Source organism: Talpa occidentalis, unplaced genomic scaffold (assembly GCF_014898055.3).
Source record: "Talpa occidentalis isolate TD23 unplaced genomic scaffold, MPIMG_talOcc4v2.1 talOcc4.14, whole genome shotgun sequence".
NCBI classification, from domain to species: Eukaryota; Metazoa; Chordata; class Mammalia; order Eulipotyphla; family Talpidae; genus Talpa; species Talpa occidentalis.
This window is the reverse complement of record NW_023601433.1, coordinates 41,158,245-41,181,326: the sequence shown is the minus strand read 5'-3', so window position 1 is coordinate 41,181,326 and position 23,082 is coordinate 41,158,245. Positions and strand designations below refer to the sequence as shown.

The following is a 23,082-nucleotide window of genomic DNA, read 5'->3' as shown; positions in this document are numbered from 1 at the left end:
AAAAATGTAGCATTCTTAAAACTCCAGGATTTTGTGAATAAAGACGGCATATTTTTTAAAGATTTATTTATTTATGCATACAAGAACTGGGGTACAAGCCAGAGATGCGGGGGTGAGGTGCAGTGAGAGGATTCACCAGAGACCGAGTGGGGAGCAGAACAGGCGGACTGACTGAAATACACTGCTGAGGGGAGCAGCGGGCCAGTCAGGAGAGGTCTGCTGTGCCATGTGGGTAGCTCTCTGGCTGGCTGGGGATTGAACTCGTATTGCAGATGCTGCGGACAACTTCACAGGTTGCGTCTTAACCCCTTGCGCCACCAGGGAGACCCTGAAGATGGCATTTTGTAACTGCAAGGATGCTGCACAATTTATAAACTCATACTATAAATTTAGGCCAGGAAATCTGAGTAACAATAGAAAGTGTAAGTAATTTGGTGTATCGTTTTTCTGGGGAGAAGATTCTCTTTCAGCAGCAAATCAAAGGGAAGTATTAAGTAGTGATTAGGAGCTTGAGTTTTGAGACAGTTTTCCCAGGTTTGAGGCTCAGAGACGCTTTTTAGAAGTAAGACCTTGGGCGAGTTAACTCTCTTGGTTTCTCTGTCTCAGTCTCTCTCCTTCCCTCCCCCATCATTTCTCTCTTCTTCCTATCCCCCAAACCCCTCCCCTTATTCGACTATATTAGTTATTAGTCAAGTGAAGCAGTGGGAGTGGAGAGGGAACAAAGACTTGTAACTGTCTGTGATCAATTAGTTATTATAAACACTACCGCACTTAGACCATATAATCCCTCTTTACCTTGGTTTCCTCATCAGTAAAACATGAAAAATGATAGCACCGAGGTTATAGAGACCCTCAGAGCATTAATCTTGCTTTATAATGATGTGTTTGATTATTGTTTGTCCTAGCCTCTAGACCTGGGGACCTGGGTCTGTCTGTCTCATTATTTTAGCTCTAGTGCCTGGCACCTAGCAGTGTCATTAAGTATTTGTTAAATAAACACACATCCCAACAATACCTAGGATTTCAACATAACTTTATTTCTTAATGACTTTGAACTATGTCCCAAATACTATAGAAATTCCAGATTTTAACTTAATTGTCTTAGTTGAACCTCACCTTCCAGGCAGGGTCAGAAAACAATACCGGCTATTTCACTTAATTCTTTTAAATATCTCTATTTAAAATTTTGTCCTTTCTAGGAAAACAAAGGCAAAATAGTAACTTGCATTGCCAAATGTTTAAAGTATTGAACATTTACTGTCATGGTGTCATTACTAAATTTAAAAGCTAAGCCTCCAGGGGCCTCCCTGGTGGCACAAGGGGTTAAGCACAGCACTGTGAAGCAATCTGCAGCCTCTGCAGCATGAGTTCGATTCCCAGGTGGCCAGGGAGCAACCCACATGGTGCAGCAGACCTCTCCTGACTCGCCCACTGCTCCCTTCAGCAGTGTACTTCACTTAATCTGCCTGTTCTGTTTCCCACTCTGTCTCCACTGAATCTGCTCACCCCCAGCATCTCTGGCCTGTACCCCAGCTCTTGTATGCATAAATAAATAAATCTTTAAAAAAACCAAAAACTCAGACTCCATTCCTTGCCCAGCAGGCAAATTTGGGAGGCTTGAATGGAGAAAGGAGTAGATGGGCCTTCCGGGGGAACATGGACTTTAAGCTGATGATCTGAAGAGCTGATGATCTGTAATGTCAATTCAAATCATCAGTCAGGACACACCCAAGACTAGTTACTCTAGTCAATGATGCCTGGAGTATGAATAGAGCCTCCGGACCCTCACTGTGCACCACAGACCTCTCCTATTTTGCCTGCTACTTCTGTTAGCAGTGTATGTCAGTAAATCTGCCTGCTCTGTTTTCCACTTTCTTTCTGGTGAATTCTTTCAACTCTGCTCCCTGTCCTATACCTGTTTCTCCCCCATAATATTAACCAGTTTTTTTTCTCAATCAACCTGTAGGACTGGAGAAGGAATTTCTTCTTATCCCACTGGGTATTTCTCAGGCTGGTTGAGCAATCAAATTAGCATAGGACAGGTTAATTGGAGAACAAGAACATATTTATTTATTTTTATTTTTTTTTTTTTTATAGAGGCATGCTTTTATTTATTTGTTTGCTGGTTTGTTTGTTTGTTTATACATGCACTGGGTACAGTCAGAAGCGTGGGAGGGTGAGAGAATTCACCAGAGCCAGAGTGGGGAGCAGAGCAGGCAGAAGGACCGAAGTACACTGCTGAGGGGAGCAGCGGGTGGCAGGAGAGGTCTGCGCGCCATGTGGGACCCTACTCCGGTGGCCGGGGAGCAGCCGGGGATCGAACCGGCGCCACAGAGGCCGCGGGCAGCTTCGCAACCCAGCGCTCAACCGCTGCGCCACCGGGGAGGCCCAAGAACATATTTAATGACATTTATATTAGTTAATCTACGAGGAAGTAGATTGTACAGTAAACGGGGCAGAAGAAGAGTATATACCCCAAGCTAAGGAAGGTGGTAGGGACCTGGGACTTCAAGGATTGAGAACGGGCACTCATATGATGAAGGCCAGATACTCTGCAACTGGAAGTTTACCCGGCTATATAGATGGGAATCTCTGATAAAAGACTATTTCTGATAAAAACCCAAACTCCAGTAATACTCTCAATTTTCATTCAGGAAGTAATAAAAGTTTCTCATGAGCCTGCAGTGTCTCAAATGAACTCTGCCTGAAATAATACACATGATAATATGACATTTTTGGAGAAGGCCAGTTTTGGACATCTTGGGGAGACCTATACTTCACTATTCAATTTAAAGTTATTTCTGATTCCCCTTCATGTTTATGATGTGAATTTCCAGGTTTCAAAGATAAGACTTTAAAAACATTTATGAGACCATTTTCCTTTTATCTCATTTATAAAACAGATTAGCAGTTTTCAGATTTAACTTTCAGCTCACCATGTTAAGCTGATTAAGTACCCATTCCTGTCTATTTTTTTAAAAGATTTATTTATTTATGCATACAAGAACTGGGGTACAGCCAGAGGTGCAGGGTGGGGGGTGAGAGGAGTGGGAACAGAACAGGGAGATTGACCGAAGTACATTGCTGAGGAGGGCAGCGGGCCAGTAAGGAGAGGTCTGCTGCACCATGTGGGTAGCTCCCTGGCCAGGCGGGGATTGAACTCATGCTGCAAAAGCTGTGGACAACTTCATAGGTTGTGTCTTAATCCGTTGTGCCACCAGAGAGGCCCACATGCCTGTCTATTAAACTTAAGTATTTAGTTAATACATATAAGTGATACCGTATCACAAAACAAATTATTTGATATTATTTATAAAATAAATAAAATAGTTGAGATAGGAAGCGTCCCAGGACAGGACAGAACTCAAGGAAAAACTTAGCAAAAAATTTGCTGTTCCTACAGGCTGGTAAACAAGAGTTTTACAACCTGATGACTCTGGGCCTGGATGCCTGCTGCCAGAAATTTCCTTGGCTCATTGTTTTTGCTTGTTTTTATACTAATTTCTCCCAGTCTGGGCATTTCTGAGCTATCTGTTCTCAGCTTATCAAATTTGCTATTTACTATGAGAAAAGGGGAGTTAAAAGACCCAGAAGAAAAAGGGAGTCACAGACCTTGAGACCAGATCTGTTACAACTGGAGCTGCTGGCACAGCCTCCGCCAGATGTTGGACTGGGAGATAGTCATGAGTCAGGCATGACCACCGAGCTGGAGCTTACTGGTGCCCACAATCAGCAACAATAAAGGATTTTGGCCAAGACCATTCTCCTTCCTTTCTCAGACAATAAAATTTAATTTTTTTGTCCTCAACCCTACCCCTAAAACCTATCTAGACCCCTATTTGCCTGGTTTGTGGGGAAGTTTGATATTAGGCTGAAGGGCTGTGTCTACTTCCCTGTGCGGGGACAGTGCTTAAACATTTGACTGTACAACTAGGCAAAACCAACACAAACAAACAAAAGCAAACGACAACAAAAAAAAAATGCAAATCAAAGAAAAAAAAAAGCAAGACCCTTCATACTTTGTAACATTTTAGTATTGGAATTAAGTTTTTGTTTACCCCATGACTGCACTGGGCTCTGGGTGTCCAGCAGGCTGCGCACTGGGCTGCCCCACTACTCTCTAGGTGTATGAGCCTTTGGCTACTTCCGTCTTGCTAACTCCTTTATGATTTAATTTCTGCCTCCCTAAAATATGGAGAAATAGATGAACCCTATTTTATAAAGATTAAATAAGAGGTGGTGCAAGATCTTAAGTGTTCAGTACATGTTAGCAAGTAATAATGATACAAATAAATAATACTCATTTTTAGTCAAGTGTTGTCTATATTCAGGTGCTGGAAATTAGCTAGGTAAAAAGGTGAACTATCTTTTTGAGATTGCTTTTGTAGTCAGTAGTGCAGGTGGCACAAACTGAACCAACTGATTCCTCCAGGTATCAAGTTCTATACAGAGAGATGGTTGTTTTCTCAGTACAAGAAGGCGGGGAAACTAAGGTCTCCTGAGGATTATCGGATTCAGTAAAAATAACTACTTATTTCCTTTACATTCTTTTTTCACTAACTTGCATTTGGTGCCAAGGTTATAACTGATAGATTCAGTAAGTTCAGCTCATTTAGTACAATTCATGTGGATAATCACAATGGTTGTTGAATTATGTGACTCTGGTGGTGGGTCTAAATCTTGAGATTATAAAAGGATTTGAGGGAAGGAGGTAGTGGACTTACCTTTGTGACAAAGTCAGGGAACTTTTGGGGGAAATAAAGTTACCCCAACAGACCCCAGACCTGGAGCTGGCCCTCAGTTTACATACTCAAGTAGCAGGACACAAGGACAATCTAAGAAATGTGACATATATAGCCACGTCTACAGAATAATGTGTAAAGTTAGTGTGGCCTTTCTGTGCACCCCATGTGGCCTCTCTATGAACCTGTGTTGTAGGGTTTGGAAGAAGCACTCCTGAACGACTTCCCAGAGACAGTGGCCCCCATCATGGGGCAGTCGAGCACGCTTGGGTAGCCACTGACTGATTGTGTGGCCATGGTGTGAAATGGTTCTGTTTTCTTCCTATATCCCAGATGTGTTCATGTTAGGTTAATTGACTTATCTAAGTTGTCCTAGTCTGAGTGTGTGTGTGTGTACGCCCCCTGAAATGCAAGGGTGTTGTGTTTAGGGTTGGTTCTTACCTTGTGCACTCCCTGAGCAGCCAGGATAGGGTCCAATCATCTGCAGCCCTGCACTGAAGTGGATCGGAAAATGACTGACTGAATGAATGAATTACTCTTTTTGTATAAGAAGTGTCTGGGAGGCCTCCCTGGTGGCTCGAGGGGTTGAGCGCAGCATTGTGAAGCTGTCCGCAGCCTCTGTAGTGAGTTCGATCCCTGGCCTGCGGGAACAACCCACATGGTGCAGCAGACCTCTCCTGTCTTGCCCGCTGCTCCCCTCAGCACTGTATTTCAGTCTGCCTGCCTGTTCTGTTCCCCACTCTGTCTCTGGTGAATCCTCTCACCCCCTGCACCTCTGTCCTGTACTCCAGTTCTTAAAAAATAAAAAAATAAGTGTTTAGGTCTTTACTTAGAAGATTAGTGATGTTTTTGTGACTAGAAGTAAGCCATAGGGACATAACTCCTGTTTATATCAATTAGCGTATGATAAAAATGGTTCCTTTACTGTGGTTCAGCTCAAAGTCATTTCTAAAACTCTATCAATGACATTAAGTGAAGACTTATTATAGCATGTTTTCTGCAGAGACAGAGAAGCAAGGATTTGCCTCAGCAGTCTACCTCCTCTAAACGTATTTGTATTAGTTTTCTAAGGCTGTTGTTAACAAATCACTACAAAATGGGTAACCTAAGACAGTAGTAATTTATTGTGTCTTCTAGTTGTGTAAACTGCATACAAGTCCAAATCAAAGACCTGATCTCTTTGAAACCTACAGGGCAGAAGGCTTCCTTGTCTCTTTTAGCTTCTGGTATTTGCTAGCAATCCTTGGTATTTCTTAGTTTGTAGATACATATCAATCTCAGCCTTTGCTGTTACACAACTATATTCTTCTTGTGTCTCTCTCCTCTTATAAAAAACACTAGTAATATTGTGAGATAGGTGATAATTTAAAAACTAGCCCTTACAATTTGAACAAGATCTTCAGTTATTCAGGCCCATCCCATCCTTCCTACTTTCTTCTTTATTTCATTCCCTCTCCGTCACTCCATACCTCCCTCTCCAAGCATGGCCATTTTTGGTAAAGATGCTATTCATCATTATTACGAATTTTAGATTGAAAAAATGAAAATGGCATATATATTTGCTCTTAAATAAAACATTAATCTCTATTTTGCTTTTCTAGATACATTTGCTTTTCGTCCATCTATCAGAGAGCTGTCCTTTATTTCCAATGCTCTCAAGTTCTTTGACTGGAATGGCCTTACCTGGCTCACACATTTCCTTCCTTCAAGACACAGCACGACACCTGCAGAAAACTGCAGCTCATTTGGCATGCTGTATGTGGCTTGCTTTTTGTTTTAATTCTTTCTTCTGTTCACTTACTAGACTTAACAAGGTTGTGAACACCACCTAGCATTCCCCCTTCCGAGAAAGAGTTGAGGGTGTGATGTCCCTGTCTGTCTTTGCATCTAAGTGTGCAGCCCGAAGTCTGACAGTCATGTTAACTGTCTGACACATTCATGTTAACACAAATGTTAACTGTCAATAATTGACAATTAATATGCATAAAAGTACTTCACACGCATTCACACGGCATTACTTACTCCCTACCACTTCCTCATACAGTATTAATTATTACCTGTCTATCATTAACTGGTAGACCGGAGACTAAGAGGTTAAGTATCTTGTCCCGGGAAATAGAATCTGGTCTTCTGATTCCGAGGTCCGGGTTCTTGCCTCCAAACTGCAGGTTGGAGCCAGCCTCAACTTCACACCAAGACTCAAACTTGCACAGGCCACCCCGCTCTCATTTCCGGATAGTAGGCAGAGGGGTGAGCTCAGCCTCCTAGAGGACCGGGGCCGGAGACTACACCTCCCAGAGGGCCCTGGGGCAAAGAAGCCTCAGTTGATTGGTTGAGATGGAGCATCCATCTCCTCGCGGTGAGTCTTCTAGACCAACCAGCGGTCGCAGGGGGCGGGGCCTCGCACTCGCGCTTGCTGGAGCGCAGAAACTGACAGCGTTCTAACTTGCCCCAAGCCCTCCTGGGACTGCGAGCTGTGGCGTGGCGTGGTGCGCCGGCCGCCACGTTGTCCTCCTCCGCGGGCGCTCTCCCGCGTCTTCCCTGCGACCCGACTTCTGGCCGTAGGAGTCCGGCCGCTGGGCCAGAGCCGAGAACAGGCCTGGTGCTCCGGAGGGAAGCACGTGCTCGAGCAGTTGTCGCGGCTCCAGGGCCTCCCGTCGTCGCGGCGCAGCGCTCATCCCCTGGGCAGCCGCCTCGCGGGGCCGTGAGGGCCCCTCGCGACCCGCCAGGTGCGTCCGGCGCTGGCCGCGGTGGCCTTGGGCCGTCACCTGTGGTGCGCGCGTGTTCCCTGCCGCGCCCCTGCGCTGAGGAGGAGGCTGAGGAGGAGGCGGAGACTCCCGGGCACGTCCCTGCGACCCGAGAGCTGACGCCCGCCGGTAACGCTGCGACTCTGCTTCAGCGGTTGGGTTGTTTATTAGAGACTTTTGCTCAGGCCTCCTAAGCCCTGGGGCGATCTCCTCACCGCACCTGGAGACGCCTGGCCGGGATTCCCGTGGGCGGGCGGCGCCTTTGTGGTTGGGGGGGAGCCCTGCGGTCCCATGGTTTTGTGCTCTGTTCTGTCCTCTAGTTGCCTGCACTCCCTCCTTCCAGGGCAAACAAAACAAGAACATCAAAATCCGTGAAGCAACTCACCGTACCCCTTCCCCCTCCCCACACCCCCCCACTAGTGCGTCCGAAACACATATTAAACATCAGCGTGGACTTTGCGATTTGTCGGAGCCTATACCAGCAGGGATCAATAGAACTTTAGCGTGATTTAACGTTCTTATTCAATACTTATTTATTGAGCACCTCAGTGCTGAGCAATGGAAAGTTTAGGGGCTGAGAGACAGGAAACCTAGAAAACTAACACTAAATTGAAATTATTTTTGCGCATTAGGATTAGAGCAGTATTACTGCACACTCCCCTGTGCGTAGAAGCACTATGTGAATACCCAGGAACAGGTATTAATAGGGCAGGATGGGGAGTGGGTAATCTACATGATTTTGATTGGGACCCACACTGAGAAAAAACTAGTTTGGCTCAAGAACTTAATATAATTTCAGCGTTATAATGAGCTCTGGGTCTCTGTGGTCATCCCTGCTTATAATTAGTGGACAAAGAAACTTAAAAAATGTGAGGTAGGAGTAGGAAATGTAGAAACATATCAGTTATGATTCCCTTTCATCTTATTTCCCTTTCACCAACAGTAAAATGCCATTGACGATTTAGATTTGAATAGTGAGTGCTTTTTATGAAAAACTGGATCTAACCTGGTTGCTCACCCCAGGGTTCAGTTCCACAGTTGAGCGCCTAGTCAAGTGGAACCAATTTTAGAGCATCTGAAGGAGCTCTGAGCTAGACCATTGTGCCTAGAAAAATCCTTGGATTTATTCCTGCTTCTCTCAATTAAGCAACGTGTTATGGGGAGGGGGGTGACAATTAGATTTTGACTTCCTAAAAACCCTTAGTCACTATGGGAATACTGGCATTTCAAGGATGGGCTAAAGCTCTATGTCCATGACCTTAAAGCATGGTTATACCCCATTGGTAAGGAGGTTTTATATTATCTCCTGAAAGATAAATAGGTATATGGATAATGTGGAAGCAGTGGATTTTTAAGGATCTCAGTTGCAGAATTTTTTGTATTTATATTCAGTTGATGCAATTCTCATTCATATTTGTTTTCTTATGTATTCCCTTTTAGTTCTCTTTTCTGTTCACAATTCTCTTGATCCCATAAATAAGTGAAAAGTCTGCTACACATATTTCCATGTATTTGTACATTTCTTTGTAGACTCCAGTCTGCACATGTATGTATTTTTATACATTTATATATACTTTTATAAAATTATAAAATTCAAATATATCATAATATACTTACATATAACTTGTATATTTACTATATATAGTTAAATTTTTTAATATATTCATTGGTATCTTGTTCACTGTTACTTTTTAACTCAGTATTTTGTCCTTATAATATGGTCAATTTAGTGATGTATCTGGTTACCACTATGTAGTATTCCACATTAATACCAATTCCTTTTGCTTTGCCACATCCCAAAGTTGTTTCCATGATCTTTGTGAGACTTAGATACTCCCAAGGAGTGAGATTGCTGGATTTCTTGCATGCTTAATATACTAAGTCCTCCTAGACTGCTCTTCACAGTGGCTTCATTTATCTATATTCCAACAAACATATATTTGAAGTTTCAGATTTTCTTTGCCATTGTCTACTCCTAATCAATGCCAATCATAGGGTGTTAATTGGTATTTTTCTCATTTTAATTCATGTCTTTCTGATGACTACTGAGTTTGAACATCTCTTTGCATACTTATTTATTATTCATCCCCCCCATCCTTTGATTTTCCTTCTGCCATTTTAAAATTTGATTTCTTATTGATATGAAGGAGTTCCTTGTTCATAGATGTTAGTCTTTTTAATGCCCTCTTCCAGTTTTGGTATCAGGGTAATTCTAACTTTATAAAGAGAGTTGGTATGCATTCCCACTATTTAATATGGTATTGATTAGTTGATGCCAAAGAACATATTTTATTGTTGGTAGAAAGGGTTCCTTTTTTTTCCCTAGAAGGTTTGAAACTTTTTTTAAAATTACATTTCAAATACATTACCTACTCCCCCCACATCCAACTCAGTCACCCTTTAAAGCTCAAGTGATCTCATTTCAGGGTGGATGGTAGTTACATCCTTTTCAGAAATAGAAATTCATTTGGGTATATAGGTAAAACTTTTTAATCTTCTTTCTTCTCATTTCCTATTCAAAACTATTTCCATTTAATTGTTTTCACTGAGTATTATCTCCTTTCTGCTATACTGAGGTTCCTTTCCAAACTGTATTCTGGCATTCTTTTTTTTTTTTTTAAAGATTTATTTATTTATGCATACAAGAGAGGGGTACAGGCCAGAGTTGTGGAGGGTGAGAGGACTCACCAGAGATAGAGCAGGGAACAGAACAGGTGGAATGACTGAAATACACTGCTGAGGGGAGCAGCAGGCGAGTCAGGAGAGGTCTGCTGCGCCATGTGGGTAGCTCTGTTGCCGGGGATGGAACTCCCGCTGCAGCTGAGGCTGCAGGTAGCTTCATAGGTTGTGTCTTAACCCCTTGCGCCACCAAGGAGGCCCTCCTGGCATTCTTGCCCCCTGTCCTGACATGTCCAGGACTGAGAACTTCAGGTTTCCATGATATTTCTACAGGACTACGTAGTATACAGAACACAACCTTCATAGAGTTTCAATCCTAGCTCCACTTGTTATTAGCTATGTGGTAATAGTGATATAATAGAAACAATTAAACATTTATGTGGTCTTAATGTGTGGTCCAATCTTACATCTGAAATACACCTTTAGTACATAGTTTGATTTTATCATCACTGTTCCCCTGACACAGGCTGGGCTGATATTTCTCTGTTTTGCAGAATCATGGCAGTCATGTGCAAAACCTCTTAGTAACTTTGGGGAACTGGGACTAAAATTCAGCGTTTCTCTTCCTGTCACCACTAGATTAATCAGATCAAACTCTGGGTGTTTATTAGCTTATGGGACAGTCCACCATGGGTTTCCAAATTGATGCCACACATGCATTTGCTTTGTTGACTTTAGCTTGAAGTCACTGGACTACCACCTAAGATTTGTCCATTGTACATGTTTCTTTAAGCGCTACTTTTTTTTCATACTTCCCAAGAAGTTATTTTTTCCCCTATAGTAATTGAAGTACTAGTGATCAGATCATTGGATGATCCTAACTTGATTCCTTTTTCAGGAAATGTTTTCTCTTGCCTACTAGCTCAATGACTAGAATTAGCCAGTGTGTTGGCTTTGAAAAGGACTGGTATACCTGAAAGAAACATAATGCCCTTTGGGAAAGAGGAAACCAGATATTTGCAAATTTGCCTTGTAAGTTATGAAAGCAACCTTCCTGAGGCCTACTTGAAGTAATTCAATCAAAATAGCTCTTTAGTCTCCATTTCAGCCTTGTTTCTATGTTATAAATTTGATATTCTGGACATAGGATAGGGCAGAGTTATAAATTTACTCCAAATGTCAGTGTACAGCATTCACACATTACTTGTTTGGATTTTAATTGATCTTCTCTTTGTCCTGATCTCGCACTCTCTTTCTCTGAAACAAGAACTACATCCTACTTTAATCAGGGTTGTGTGCTTTGCCAGTGATTTTGTATTATGTCAAATCTTTTATTAGAGTAAGCATTGTTACATGTTGATGAAAACCTTTTTTGGACAACATTTTTCTAATGCTGTGGAGTTAGGAGTCCTTTTTTTATGAACCCCCTTTCTTCTTGATTGTGGATTAAATTCCCTCTCCACACATCTTTTTCTCCTTTCATTTTCACATTTTCTCTTTTTTTAAAGAGTCATTTTTATGCATACAATAATTGGGATATAGGCCAGTGGTGCAGGGGGTGAGAGGATTCACCAGAGACAGAGTGGGGAGCAGAACAGGCAGATCTACTGAAATACACTGCTGAGGGCATCATCAATGGGTAAGACTGCTGTGTCATGTGGGTTAGCTTCCTAGTGGGGGGATCGAACCCATGCCACAGTGGCTGACCACTGCTTGATAGTGCTGAGACTTGAACCCCTGTGCCATCAGGGAAGCCCCAAATTTTCTCTTTTTTAAAGCAGATATGAAGAAAACCCAGCAGAATGAGATTGAAACCATTCTGCGGGAGAGGATCATGGTGCTAGATGGAGGGATGGGGACCATGATCCAGCGGCACCGGCTAAGTGAAGAAGACTTTCGAGGTGAAGAATTTAAAGATCACACCAGGCCACTGAAAGGCAACAATGACATTTTAAGTATAACACAACCTGATGTAATTTACCAAGTCCATAAGGTAAAGTTTCCACAGCTTCTTATATTTTTATCCTGTCATCCTGCAAAATCACTCTGCCTCTGTGCTAGAGGATGCAGAAGAAAGAAGTGAATTGTTCAGAAATTGGTTGCACACCCAATAAACAGCATGCTCAGTGTTGAGTATTCAGGATAAGGAGATAAGGAAGGCAGTTTGCCACCTGCGGGGGTATTTAGACTCCAGTGAAAAGCCATAAATTCCTGGACAAATCACTATTTTCTAATCCACCATCTTATTTAGGTCACTATAAGAACGTTAATGAAATAAAACTGGAAGGTAGATATTATCATTTTGTAGATTTAGATGCTGAGGATCATAATGTTAAATCCCTGGCCTGATGGTATAGAGGTTCATTGACTTGAAATCCATGTGGGTTTTTTTTCATTCCATTTTTCTGTTTTCAGAAAAAGTAGCTAGCCTACATAAAGAAATCAAAGCAAGTAGCTGAGTGTTGCTAGGCTTGCAAAATTTAAAAATAAACATGGAACTAAATTATTTAATAGGCTATCATAGGAATTTCATAAAATTATGAGAAGAGGTAATATGGCGATTTAATCTGTTTTTCTGGTCTGGATTTGATTAAAAGGGCAAAGGATATTTATCAATTAATTAAGTTTTAAATTCTGGAGAAAAAAATAAATTCTGGAGGAAAGGCATTATTTATAGATGTCTCAGACTCTTCTTAATGGGAAAAAAAAAAAATCACTAAACAAATCCCTTAGTGATTACATGTTTCATTGTGTGTGTATAGGTTCATTCTATTGAGTGGTTACAACTTTGTTGTAGATAAGATTTCATTTGAAGAAAATACTTTTCCTTTGATCACAATGAGAATTATAGTACTGGAAAATTTAAAATTTGTCCTTGAAGAGTTTTGGTTCCGTAGGAAGAATGGTAGCTAAGTTTTTCTGCTAGGCCTTGAGACTGTCCAGTAAGTCCTCACTTAAGGTCATTGGTAAATTCTTGGAAACCATGATTTTAAGTGAACAATTCATCTTGCCACCTGTTTTACCATAGACTAATTGAGATCAATGAGTTAAGCTCCATCATATTTCTGGTAACAAAGGCATCACCAAACTTCAAATTAAAGGTCCAAAACACTTCTAATATTAAACAATAATTTGCCTTGCCCTACCCTTCCCTCCCTCCCTTCTTTACTTCCCACTCTTCCTTTCTTCCTTCCTTTTCCAATCTAATCATCCCATTCCAGTTCCAGGGCTGTGTTAACTAGAGCCTTTATCAGGATCTCAGGATTTATGGAGGAACCAACCCTGGACAGGAGGCTCTTCCATTGCAGGGTACACACACACTCTCTCTCTCTCTCTCTTTCTCTCTCTCTCTCTCTCTCTCTCTCTCTTTTTCTATCAACATTATAAAGAAATGGCATTGAATAAAATAGTGACATTCTAGGAGTTGCTATATAGTCAAGTCCATTATGAAATCCCAGTGTATTGTAGATTGTGAATGTCATTATGGGTATGAATTACTTGGTTTGGTTACAAATATCAGTTGTTATAATGCAGTTGATGAAAGCATAAGAGGTACCAGGTCATGTGACAGTCACTATTGTTCATATGGATTATATTAGAGTTTAAGCTTCTGGAGGGCAGAAATTTATGCATGTTTTTCACTCATCCTTGCTGTCTAGAACAGTATCTCCCACATAGTAAGGACTCAGGAAATTTTTGTTGAAGGGCTGTGTACTTGTTTTGTGTATTAGATAGACATCTAGATAGAACAATAAAATTCTCATGATAGAACAGTTATATGAAGCAAGATTAACTATAAATATTATAAAGATATACTTGGCTATCCCATTGCTAAGGGAATATTTACTAGCTGGAGAGATCATGCATGATGTATTGCTGGATGATGAAGGGAAAAAGATTAGGTTATTTTCACAGTTATTTCTTGTGGAGTTAGTCACTCTAGATTAGATCTCATCTACACAGAAATTTTAATTTTAATGTGTAAGTGCCTGACAATACGCTTTTTGTATTGCAAGGTACACATGCATGACATTAAGCTTTTGATTGCAGTGACATTTCAAAGACATCCATCTTGAATAAACATATTGCCAACTGCTAATAAAATAACTAGATTAAAAAAAAACAAGCTACTCTCAACCATGAAGTTCCCTATTATCTTTCTACCCAAGGTTTACCTATGTGGCCGCAGGCATTACTATCTTCTCCAGGACTTTTGAGTAATGAATCTTGATTTTTTCCCAAATGTTCCCTGGTGATTGCTGCTGAAGTGTGTCTTGCAATTTTAAGAACCACAAAAGCTGTTCCTGCTTTTGCCTCTGGTGTTAGCTTACCACAGGTAGTATGGGCCCAGGTGAGTGCCTTGGGCATTCCTAGCTGATAGCATCACTATAGATAAGCAGAGAGGACAAGAAACAAAATTCAAAACATCTGTTAATGTCTTGAAATGCTGTCATTAGCATACTCCTTTTATCTTGACAGCCTTCTCCATGAGAAAACTGAGCAGAGAAACTATGTAGTTTATCCCAGATCACACATTTTTTAAACTGTTGAAATTAGGATTGGAATTTGAGGGGTGTCATATCCACAGTATATGAGTTGGGATATTTAAGGAAAGAAGGTGGCAGTGAAACACATTTTAAATTTTTTTTTTTTTAAGATTTATGTATTTATTTATATAAGCACTGGGTACAGTCAGAAGCATGGGAGGGTGAGAGAATTCACCAGAGCCAGAGCGGGGAGCAGAGCAGGCAGAGGGGCTGAAGTACACTGCTGAGGGGAGCAGCGGGCGGCAGGAGAGGTCTGCGCGCCATGTGGGACCCTCACCTGGTGGCTGGCAATCGAACTGGCGCTGCAGAGGCTGCGGGCAGCTTTGCAGCCCAGTGCTCAACCGCTGCACCACCGGGGAGGCCCACACATTCTAAATTTCATGTTATGAAAATTTTAAAAATCTATACAAAATGGAGAAAATAACAATTTAGAAATATTTTTGTAGTTATAAAGATAGTATGTGTTCATCATTTAAAATATGTCTAACTAGATAGTATAGAAAAGCATGAAAGTGAAAAAAAAAACACTTGTAATGACAAAGGTAAGACATAATTATTTTTCACATACTTGAATTTCACATTTTAATATACTTAACTATTTTAGAATATTTCTAAAATAATGTTTTTATTTTTTATATTTTTTAAAATCCCAAATTAAATTGGGATTATGTTACTTTTTACATTTTATAGTTTGTATTTTTTTACTTATATACTGTAGCATTAAACTGAAACTTTTTTTTTTTAAGATTTATTTTATTTGTACAAGAACTGGGATACAGGTCAGATGTGCAGGAGGGTGAGAGGATTCACCAGAGACAGAGCGGGGAACAGAACAGGCATACCAACTAAAACACACTGCTGAGGGGAGCAGCGGGCGAGACAGGAGAGGTTCGCTGTGCCATGTGGGTTGCTCCACGGCCGGCTGGGTTCGAACCGGCAATTTAGAGGCTGCGGACAGCTTCACAGCGCTGTGTTCAACTGCTGTGCCACCAGGGAGGCCCTGGAACATTACTTTAATAACTTCATAATAACTTAGTTTATGTACATATCATTAGTTACATAACTAATCTTACACTAGGTGCTAAAGCTGTGTTAAGTATTTTTGCTCTTATTTTGGAAAGTTAAATTTATTATGAGTTGTTCTTTTTTTTTTTTTAAGATTTATTTATGCATAGAAGAACTGGCTTATAGGCCAGAGGTGCTGGGTTGAGAGGATTCACCAGGGATAGAGTAGGGAGCAGAGTAGGTGAATTTACTGAAATACACTGCTGAGGGGAGCAGTGAGCTAGACAGGAGAGGTCTGCTGCACCATATGTGGGTGAGCTCCCTGGCTGGGGATTGAACTCGGGCCACAGTGGTGTTAGTGTGATAGCATATAGACATAACCCCTATGCCACCAGGGAGGCCCTGCAAGAAATGTTTCAAACAAGGAGAACAGGAGCATACCAAGGTCCTCAAGGTTCTAGTAAGGGACTAGAAAATGTGGACTGAAACACTATGGTCAGATTTGAGGTCTTAAGAGATAGAGCAGTTCTCGGTGGGAATCAGATTGAGTGCCCATCCTGTGCCAGATCTTACAGCACCCCTGTGTAGTTGGTTTCTAATACTTCCAAAGAGGAAAGGAACTTGACTCAATTCATACAACTTGGTATGTAAACTTCATCTGAATTCATGTTCTTTGTTTTTTTTTATTTATACAACACACCTTTCTATGAAATCCTTGTATGTTTTTGTATCTGTAACCTCTAGTGTCATGCCTTGCATTCAGTAAGATGTCAAAAGGTATTTGGTGATGGTAATGAGGAAAAAGCATGGTTATTGTTGAAGACAGGGTCTCTAAAATCTCTAACGTTGGCATTGCTCTCTCTTGTTGCAGGATTACTTGCTGGCTGGAGCAGATATCATTGAAACAAATACATTTAGTAGCACTAGTATTGCTCAAGCTGACTATGGCCTTGAACACTTGGTAAGAATTCAATTTTTCCTGATATCTAAGATGTTCATGAGCATTTGCTATATTGGTAGCGAGAAAATCAAAGCTGCAGAGTCGGACTATTGCCTAGTTAACTACTGTTTGTGGTCACACAGGGAAAATGGTTTGAATTTCTTCTGCAACCCATTCATTTTCCATCTGGCTGCTTTTATGAGCAAGTAATAATCAAATAAAAATTATACATATTATACAGTGGCCTTTGGTAAAGGCATAGTGATTGGCTCTGTGTGCAGTTTTGTGAGGCTTTTTAAGTACTGGGCAACAGATTTGATTTCCTTTTTTTTTTTAGTTGTTGCAAAATTCATGTAACATAAAATTTACGATCTTAATAGTATAATCCAGTGGCATTAAGGACAGACAGTTTATTGTGCTACCATTATCATTATCTATCCACAGACCTTTTTCATCTTGAAAAACTGAAACTTTATATCTATTAAACAATAGCAATCTGTTGTCCCTTCCTGTCCCCCTGGAAATCAGTATCCTGTAAAAATTCTGTTTGTATGAATTTTACTGTTCTAGGTACCTTATATAAGTGGAATCACACAGCATATGTTCTTTTGTGACTGGTTGTTTCAGTTAGCTTAATGCCCTCAAGATTCATATGCACTGTAGCCTGTGTCAGAATTTCCTTTCTTTTTAAGGTTGCATCCCATTGTGTATGTGTATATGTGTGTGTATGTGTATCCCATTTTGTATATACACCAATTACACACACACTACATTTTCTTCATCCATTGATGAATTCCAGAATTATTTCTTTTTTTTTTTAAGATTTATTTATTTACGCAAGCACTGGGTACACTCAGAAGTGTGGGAGGGTGAGAGAATTCACCAGAGGCAGAGCGGAGAGCAGAGCAGGCAGACTGACGAGGTACACTGCTGAGGGGAGCAGTGGGCAGCAGGAGAGATCTGTGTGGCATGTGGGACCCTCACCTGGCAGCCGGGATCGAACTGGCGCTGCAGAGGCTGCGGGCCGCTTTGCAACCCAGCTCTCAACCACTGCGCCACCAGGGAGGCCCTGAATTATTTCTATCTTTTGGCTACTGTAAATGACCTTGATATGAACATGGTGTACAGATAGTCTATTTGAGTTCCTACTTTCATTTCCTTTTAGTACATACCCAAAAGTGGAACACTGCATAATATAATTTTTTTTTTTTTTTGGAGAAACTACCATACTATTTTCCAGAGTGATTGCCCCATTTTAGATGGTCACCAGCAGACTGAAAGTGTTCCAGTTTTTCTCATCTTTGCCAGAACTTTTGTTTTTATGATTTTCTGATAGTAGCCATTTTACTGGGTAGGGGGTGAAGGATTTGGTTTCTGTTTAGTTGACATATGCTTCCATAGTAAAATTTTTTAAATGTTAATGATACATACATGTTAGATGCTAGTGTTCACATTTCTGTGTGGGATTTTTCTAGATATATGACTCTGTTTTTATGCAGGTAGTCCTGATTGTTCAGTACTTATTTCTCTCATGATTTTTGGGTTATCAACTAGTTAAATTGTAAATCCTATACTCCAGTTAAATTGTAAATCCTAACCCTCTGATCCCTGGCTTCTGTAGCATATGTAAATAGACACAACTTTGGAGGGTCTTTTAGAAGCACTTAGATTCTAGCTTTAGCTTAGAAGATAGATTATTAAAAAATTATTAAAATAGTTATTAAAGTAAGATTTGATCTGCTTTATACTTTAATTTTAATTTTAGTGTTTTCCCCAATAGAGAGTCTGTGAGACAGTGTTGTGGAGCATTTCAAGTTGAATGCTACCATGAGGAGCTTTTGCAGAGAACTTACTAAGTTTAGGACCCTTTGTGAGATCAGGTGCCTTTTGGGTTATCAAGGAAAAATGAAATTATATTGCAATTACTGTGGTGTTATTTTAGGGCAGGAGTTGGCAAACTTTTTCTGTAAAGTACCCAAGAGTAAATACTTTAGACTTCATTGGCTCCTTGTTCTTGGGTAAGGATCCAAGGCACCTAGGAACTTAGAATTTGAAGGGATCTTGAAGATTACAAATCATGCTCTCCAAACCCAATCTATGGAAGGACTTCAGGAGGCCTATACACTGCTTTAAATCTTAAGCAGTGCTTTGTATGTTTGTGGTACTTGTTTTTTATTTCCTAGTTGAGAAGGGTCATGGTCCTTTACCAAATCCTCCAGAGGTTAATAATCTACAAAAAGTTCAGAACCAATGATCCAACCATTGTATGGTGAGGGAAGTCAGGGCCTGGAGAAGTTGCTAGGGAACTGCCCAGGCAGGCGTGACAGCTGACTTGAGAAGCCATGCTTTTTCTAAGCCTGTCCCTTTTCCATTCCTATACTGTTTTCTAATTCTCAGAATATTTAACTATATCATCTTATTCTATGATATGCCAGATGTGCAATAGTTTCCCTTTTTACCAGCTAATTTGTGGTTTGGGGAAGAACCTAACAGCAATTCTCAAAGATTTACCTTTGGTGCTGGCTTGAGGTTGGGGCACATAATGGGCCTTTTTGGGTAAGGTGAATTCAGACCTCAAATCAATTCCCTTTGCATTTCCTTACTGAATAAAAAAGGGTTTTAGGAGATTATAAATTTTAATTTATTGTATGGTGAAAAAAGAAGGACAAGCTAACGATTGTGGTTGGTATGTAGGTCTACATGATGAACAGGTGCTCTGCGGAAGTGGCCAGAAAAGCAGCTGAAGAGATAACATTCCAGACAGGTATGGTATGTTTTTTTTGCTTTTTTAACCTACATTTTTCCTGTGACATTCTCAGGTATAGTAATGACATTCTCAGGTATACTAGAAGTGTCCTTGCCCTTATTCCTTTCATGAAGATAGACTGACTATAAACATTGCAAATACCATATTATACTTATTTATGGGTTACTTCTCTGCAGTTTCATAACCAAGCAGTCAGCCTCTCTCTGAACTGACTTTTTCACTATGATCAATGGGCTTAGGGTTTACTGTGTTTACTCTGCTGGGGGTTAAAACCTACGTTTGTAGCCAGGATCATGGCTTCCTTGTATATTTAGAGCTCAAATGATTTCTCTTCCTTTGAGGGAGAGAAATTATCATGTTATTAAGGTAGTGGCTGTTTTGGTTAATTTGGTTATTAAGGTATTTGATCATGCTTTTACCGCTACCCTCATCCTTGTGATTGTCTTCTATAGGTAAAGGGATATTGTCTTTTGCGTATTTGCCACTTCCTACTTCTGATGTCCTCAAGGGCTCTGTGTAGAACACACAAATGTGGCGTTAGATTCAGTCTTGCTGGGATTTGAAAAGTGGCACCCCAAAATAAATAACCTCCTGGCTGGCTGCCATAAGAACACTTGGGCACCAGCTGGTAGGGAGGCTTTAAGGGAGGGGAGGGAATAGAAGAAATATATGGAGCCCCTTAAGATTTGGAAATGTGAAATTATTGCCAAAAGGAAAAATGTGAAGCAAAATTGTTAGGAAGATAGACACCAGTATACTAATGGGGACTGAAGCAATTTATAGGAACTCTGTTTCTGAGGGATAATGTTTATATCCATAGCAATGCATAGCCTATTGCCTCAAGAGAAATACAGGTCAGAGGATATTAAACCAGCTAAAGTAGGCAAAGATAAGGACATTTTTCTTTTACTCATTACTACTTAGCTTTGAGCATAACAAAGAATATTTGGGCCTACAACCTACTGAAAATTTGGATTATCAACTAGTTGGCAGTCTTTTCCAGTTAAATTGTAAAGCCTAACCCAGGTTATTGAGTGGTTAGAATCACTAAAGGTAATGAGCCCTTTGATCCTTAGCTTCTGTAGGATATGTAAATACACACACATAGGATATATAAATACACACAACTTTGGAGGGTCTTCTAGCCTAAAGGTTAGATTATTAAAGAATTATTTAAAGAGTTATTAAAGTAAGATTTGATCTGCTTCATACTTTAATTTTAGTATTTTCCCCAGTAAGAGTCTGTGAGACAGTGTTGTGGAGAATTTCGAGTTGAATGCTGTCATGAGGAGCTTTTGCAGAAATCTGTTAAGTTTAGGACCTTGAACATTTTTTAAAAATAGGGAGAAAGATAATTTGTCCAAACATAGCTATGTTGATAGAAAAGGATGACCTAGGGAAACAATTTGAAACCAATTATGTGACCATTCAGAGTATGTGCACATCCTTTATATTTTGTAATTTCCCTACTGGGAGTGGGATAGCCTCCATATAGCCTCCTCCAATTATAAAACATATAATTACAGTAAAATCTATGAATCAGCCCCTAACGTGGGATAAAGACTATAAATAGCCCCTTGTTTGCTCAGGAAAGGTCAAGTTTTATAGTTAAAGGAATTAAGAAAAAAAATGTTTTTGTGATTTTTGGATTTCCTAGTTAGGGACAATAGACCTGTGTTGATTCATAACCAGAAAAGTCAAGTTATTTAGAGATTTAATACTTGTTTTGCTTCTCCCAAAGGAATTAAGAGGTTTGTGGCAGGAGCTCTGGGTCCAACTAATAAGACACTCTCCGTGTCCCCATCTGTGGAAAGACCAGATTTTAGGAACATCAGTGAGTATTTACCATATATCATAATTGACCTTGGTCAAGTACCTCTGTGTTTCAGTAATCTATAAATCTGTAAAATTGTGCCAATAACAGGATCTATTTCAGGGTTATTATGACTTAATCTATGTAAAGAATATATTACTCCCTGGAATATAATAAAGTGGGGAAAGGAATGACTTCTGATACGGAAATAGATAAGATTTTTTGCCGCCTTTTTTTTTTTTTTTAATAGAGGCATGTTTTTATTTATTTGTTTGTTTGTTTGTTTTGTTTATACATGCACTGGGTACAGTCAGAAGCGTTGGAGGGTGAGAGAATTCACCAGAGCCAGAGCAGGGAGCAGAGCAGGCAGAAGGACCGAAGTACACTGCTGAGGGGAGCAGTGGGCGGCAGGAGAGGTCTGCGCGCCATGGGGGACCCTCCTCTGGTGGCCGGGGAGCAGCTGGGGATCGAACCGGCGCCGCAGAGGCAGCGGGCAGCTTCGCAACCCAGCGCTCAACCGCTGTGCCACCGGGGAGGCCCTTTGCCGCCTTTTTTTGAAGTATAATTGACATCCAACTTATATTGGTTTTAGTCATGCAGCATAATTATTTGACACTTGTAAACAATAAAAAATGATTACAATATGTTTATTTTCCATTCATCTTAGCAGTTTTTCAAATTTGCCATACTGTTATTGCCTATAGAACCCATGCTGTGTGATAAATCCTTGTGGCATATGTTTTTTACTGAAAATGTGTACATCTTAATCCCCTTCACCCATTTTGTCCACTCCCAACTCCTCTCCCCTTAAGATATTTCCAGCAAAATTTGTACCTCGGTATGGCTGAACACTTATATTTGAGGCTGAAATTGCTCATCAGGCATGTTTCCTATCTGAGAGAGTTGGTGTTACAGGGAAAGGACAAAAACCACGTAGGACTGCAGCCTTTTTTCCAGAGTGGATGAGAGCATGTGACTCAACCTTTGAAGTATCCAAATTGGTGTGACATATTTCTGCAGTTATCCATCACACTCATTCCTTAACTGATTGATGAAAATCATCCTTTGAAAGAATGAGGTGTTTTAACGGTGTTGAAAGTAAAGGGACAGGGCTCAAGAAATCATGCACCTCACTCACTCTTGACATAGACATGGGAAGTGGAGGTGACGTGGAAAGAGTTTAGGAGCAACTATATTCAGTTGCTGGTGTAAGTCTATCACCGCCCTATTTCTTTATTCTGTTTCTTACAAAAGGTGATGTTTTTCTTAAGTCATGTGTTATAATTCATAAAGTTAGTCCATGGGCCCTAGGCCTGAACTCAGCCTGTCTTGCTCATTAGAAGATATTGATGACTTATGTCTTGGGTGTGATTTATTATTTGCAGCATATGATGAGCTCGTTGAAGCATACAAAGAGCAGGCCAAAGGACTTCTGGATGGTGGGGTTGATATCTTACTTGTTGAAACTGTTTTTGATACTGCCAACGCCAAGGTGAGTTAATGGAGAAACAAGGGACAGGGCTGTGGTGGTGGCTGTGATGGATTCTCTAATATAGTGAGAAGCCATAGTCACTATTGAAGTTAAATAAAATTCCTCTATTCCATTTGATTCTTAAATATTTTTTTTTAAAGATTTATTTATTTATTTATTTTTATTTATTTATACAAGCACTGGGTACAGTCAGAAGTGCAGGAGGGTGAGAGAATTCACCAGAGCCGGAGTGGGGAGCAGAGCAGGCAGAAGGACCGAAGTACACTGCTGAGGGGAGCAGCGGGCGGCAGGAAAGGTCTGCGCGCCATGTGGGACCCTCCTCCGGTGGCCAGGAAGCAGCCAGGGATCGAACCGGCGCTGCACAGGCTGTGGGCAGCTTCACAACCCAGAGCTCAACCGCTGTGCCACCG

At 40.7% G+C, this 23,082-nt stretch overlaps 1 protein-coding gene across 3 annotated transcripts in view; it reads left to right on the top strand.

Moving 5' to 3' along the window:
- The first annotated feature begins 7,170 nt into the window (after nucleotides 1-7,170).
- LOC119244573 (methionine synthase) overlaps nucleotides 7,171-23,082 on the top strand; it is a 69,060-nt gene continuing 53,148 nt past the window's right edge. Inside the window, exons 1-6 of one of the 3 annotated variants that reach the window (XM_037510370.2) lie at nucleotides 7,171-7,471; nucleotides 11,890-12,101; nucleotides 16,532-16,621; nucleotides 19,295-19,364; nucleotides 21,109-21,201; nucleotides 22,566-22,672. In XM_037510370.2, the coding sequence (XP_037366267.1) occupies nucleotides 11,892-12,101; nucleotides 16,532-16,621; nucleotides 19,295-19,364; nucleotides 21,109-21,201; nucleotides 22,566-22,672 (570 nt within the window). In that variant the 5' untranslated portion in view covers nucleotides 7,171-7,471; nucleotides 11,890-11,891. Of the gene's footprint in view, nucleotides 7,472-7,500; nucleotides 7,619-11,886; nucleotides 12,102-16,531; nucleotides 16,622-19,294; nucleotides 19,365-21,108; nucleotides 21,202-22,565; nucleotides 22,673-23,082 lie in introns of those variants that run through there. The other 2 variants (XM_037510371.2, XM_037510369.2) reach the window with 2 other exon arrangements.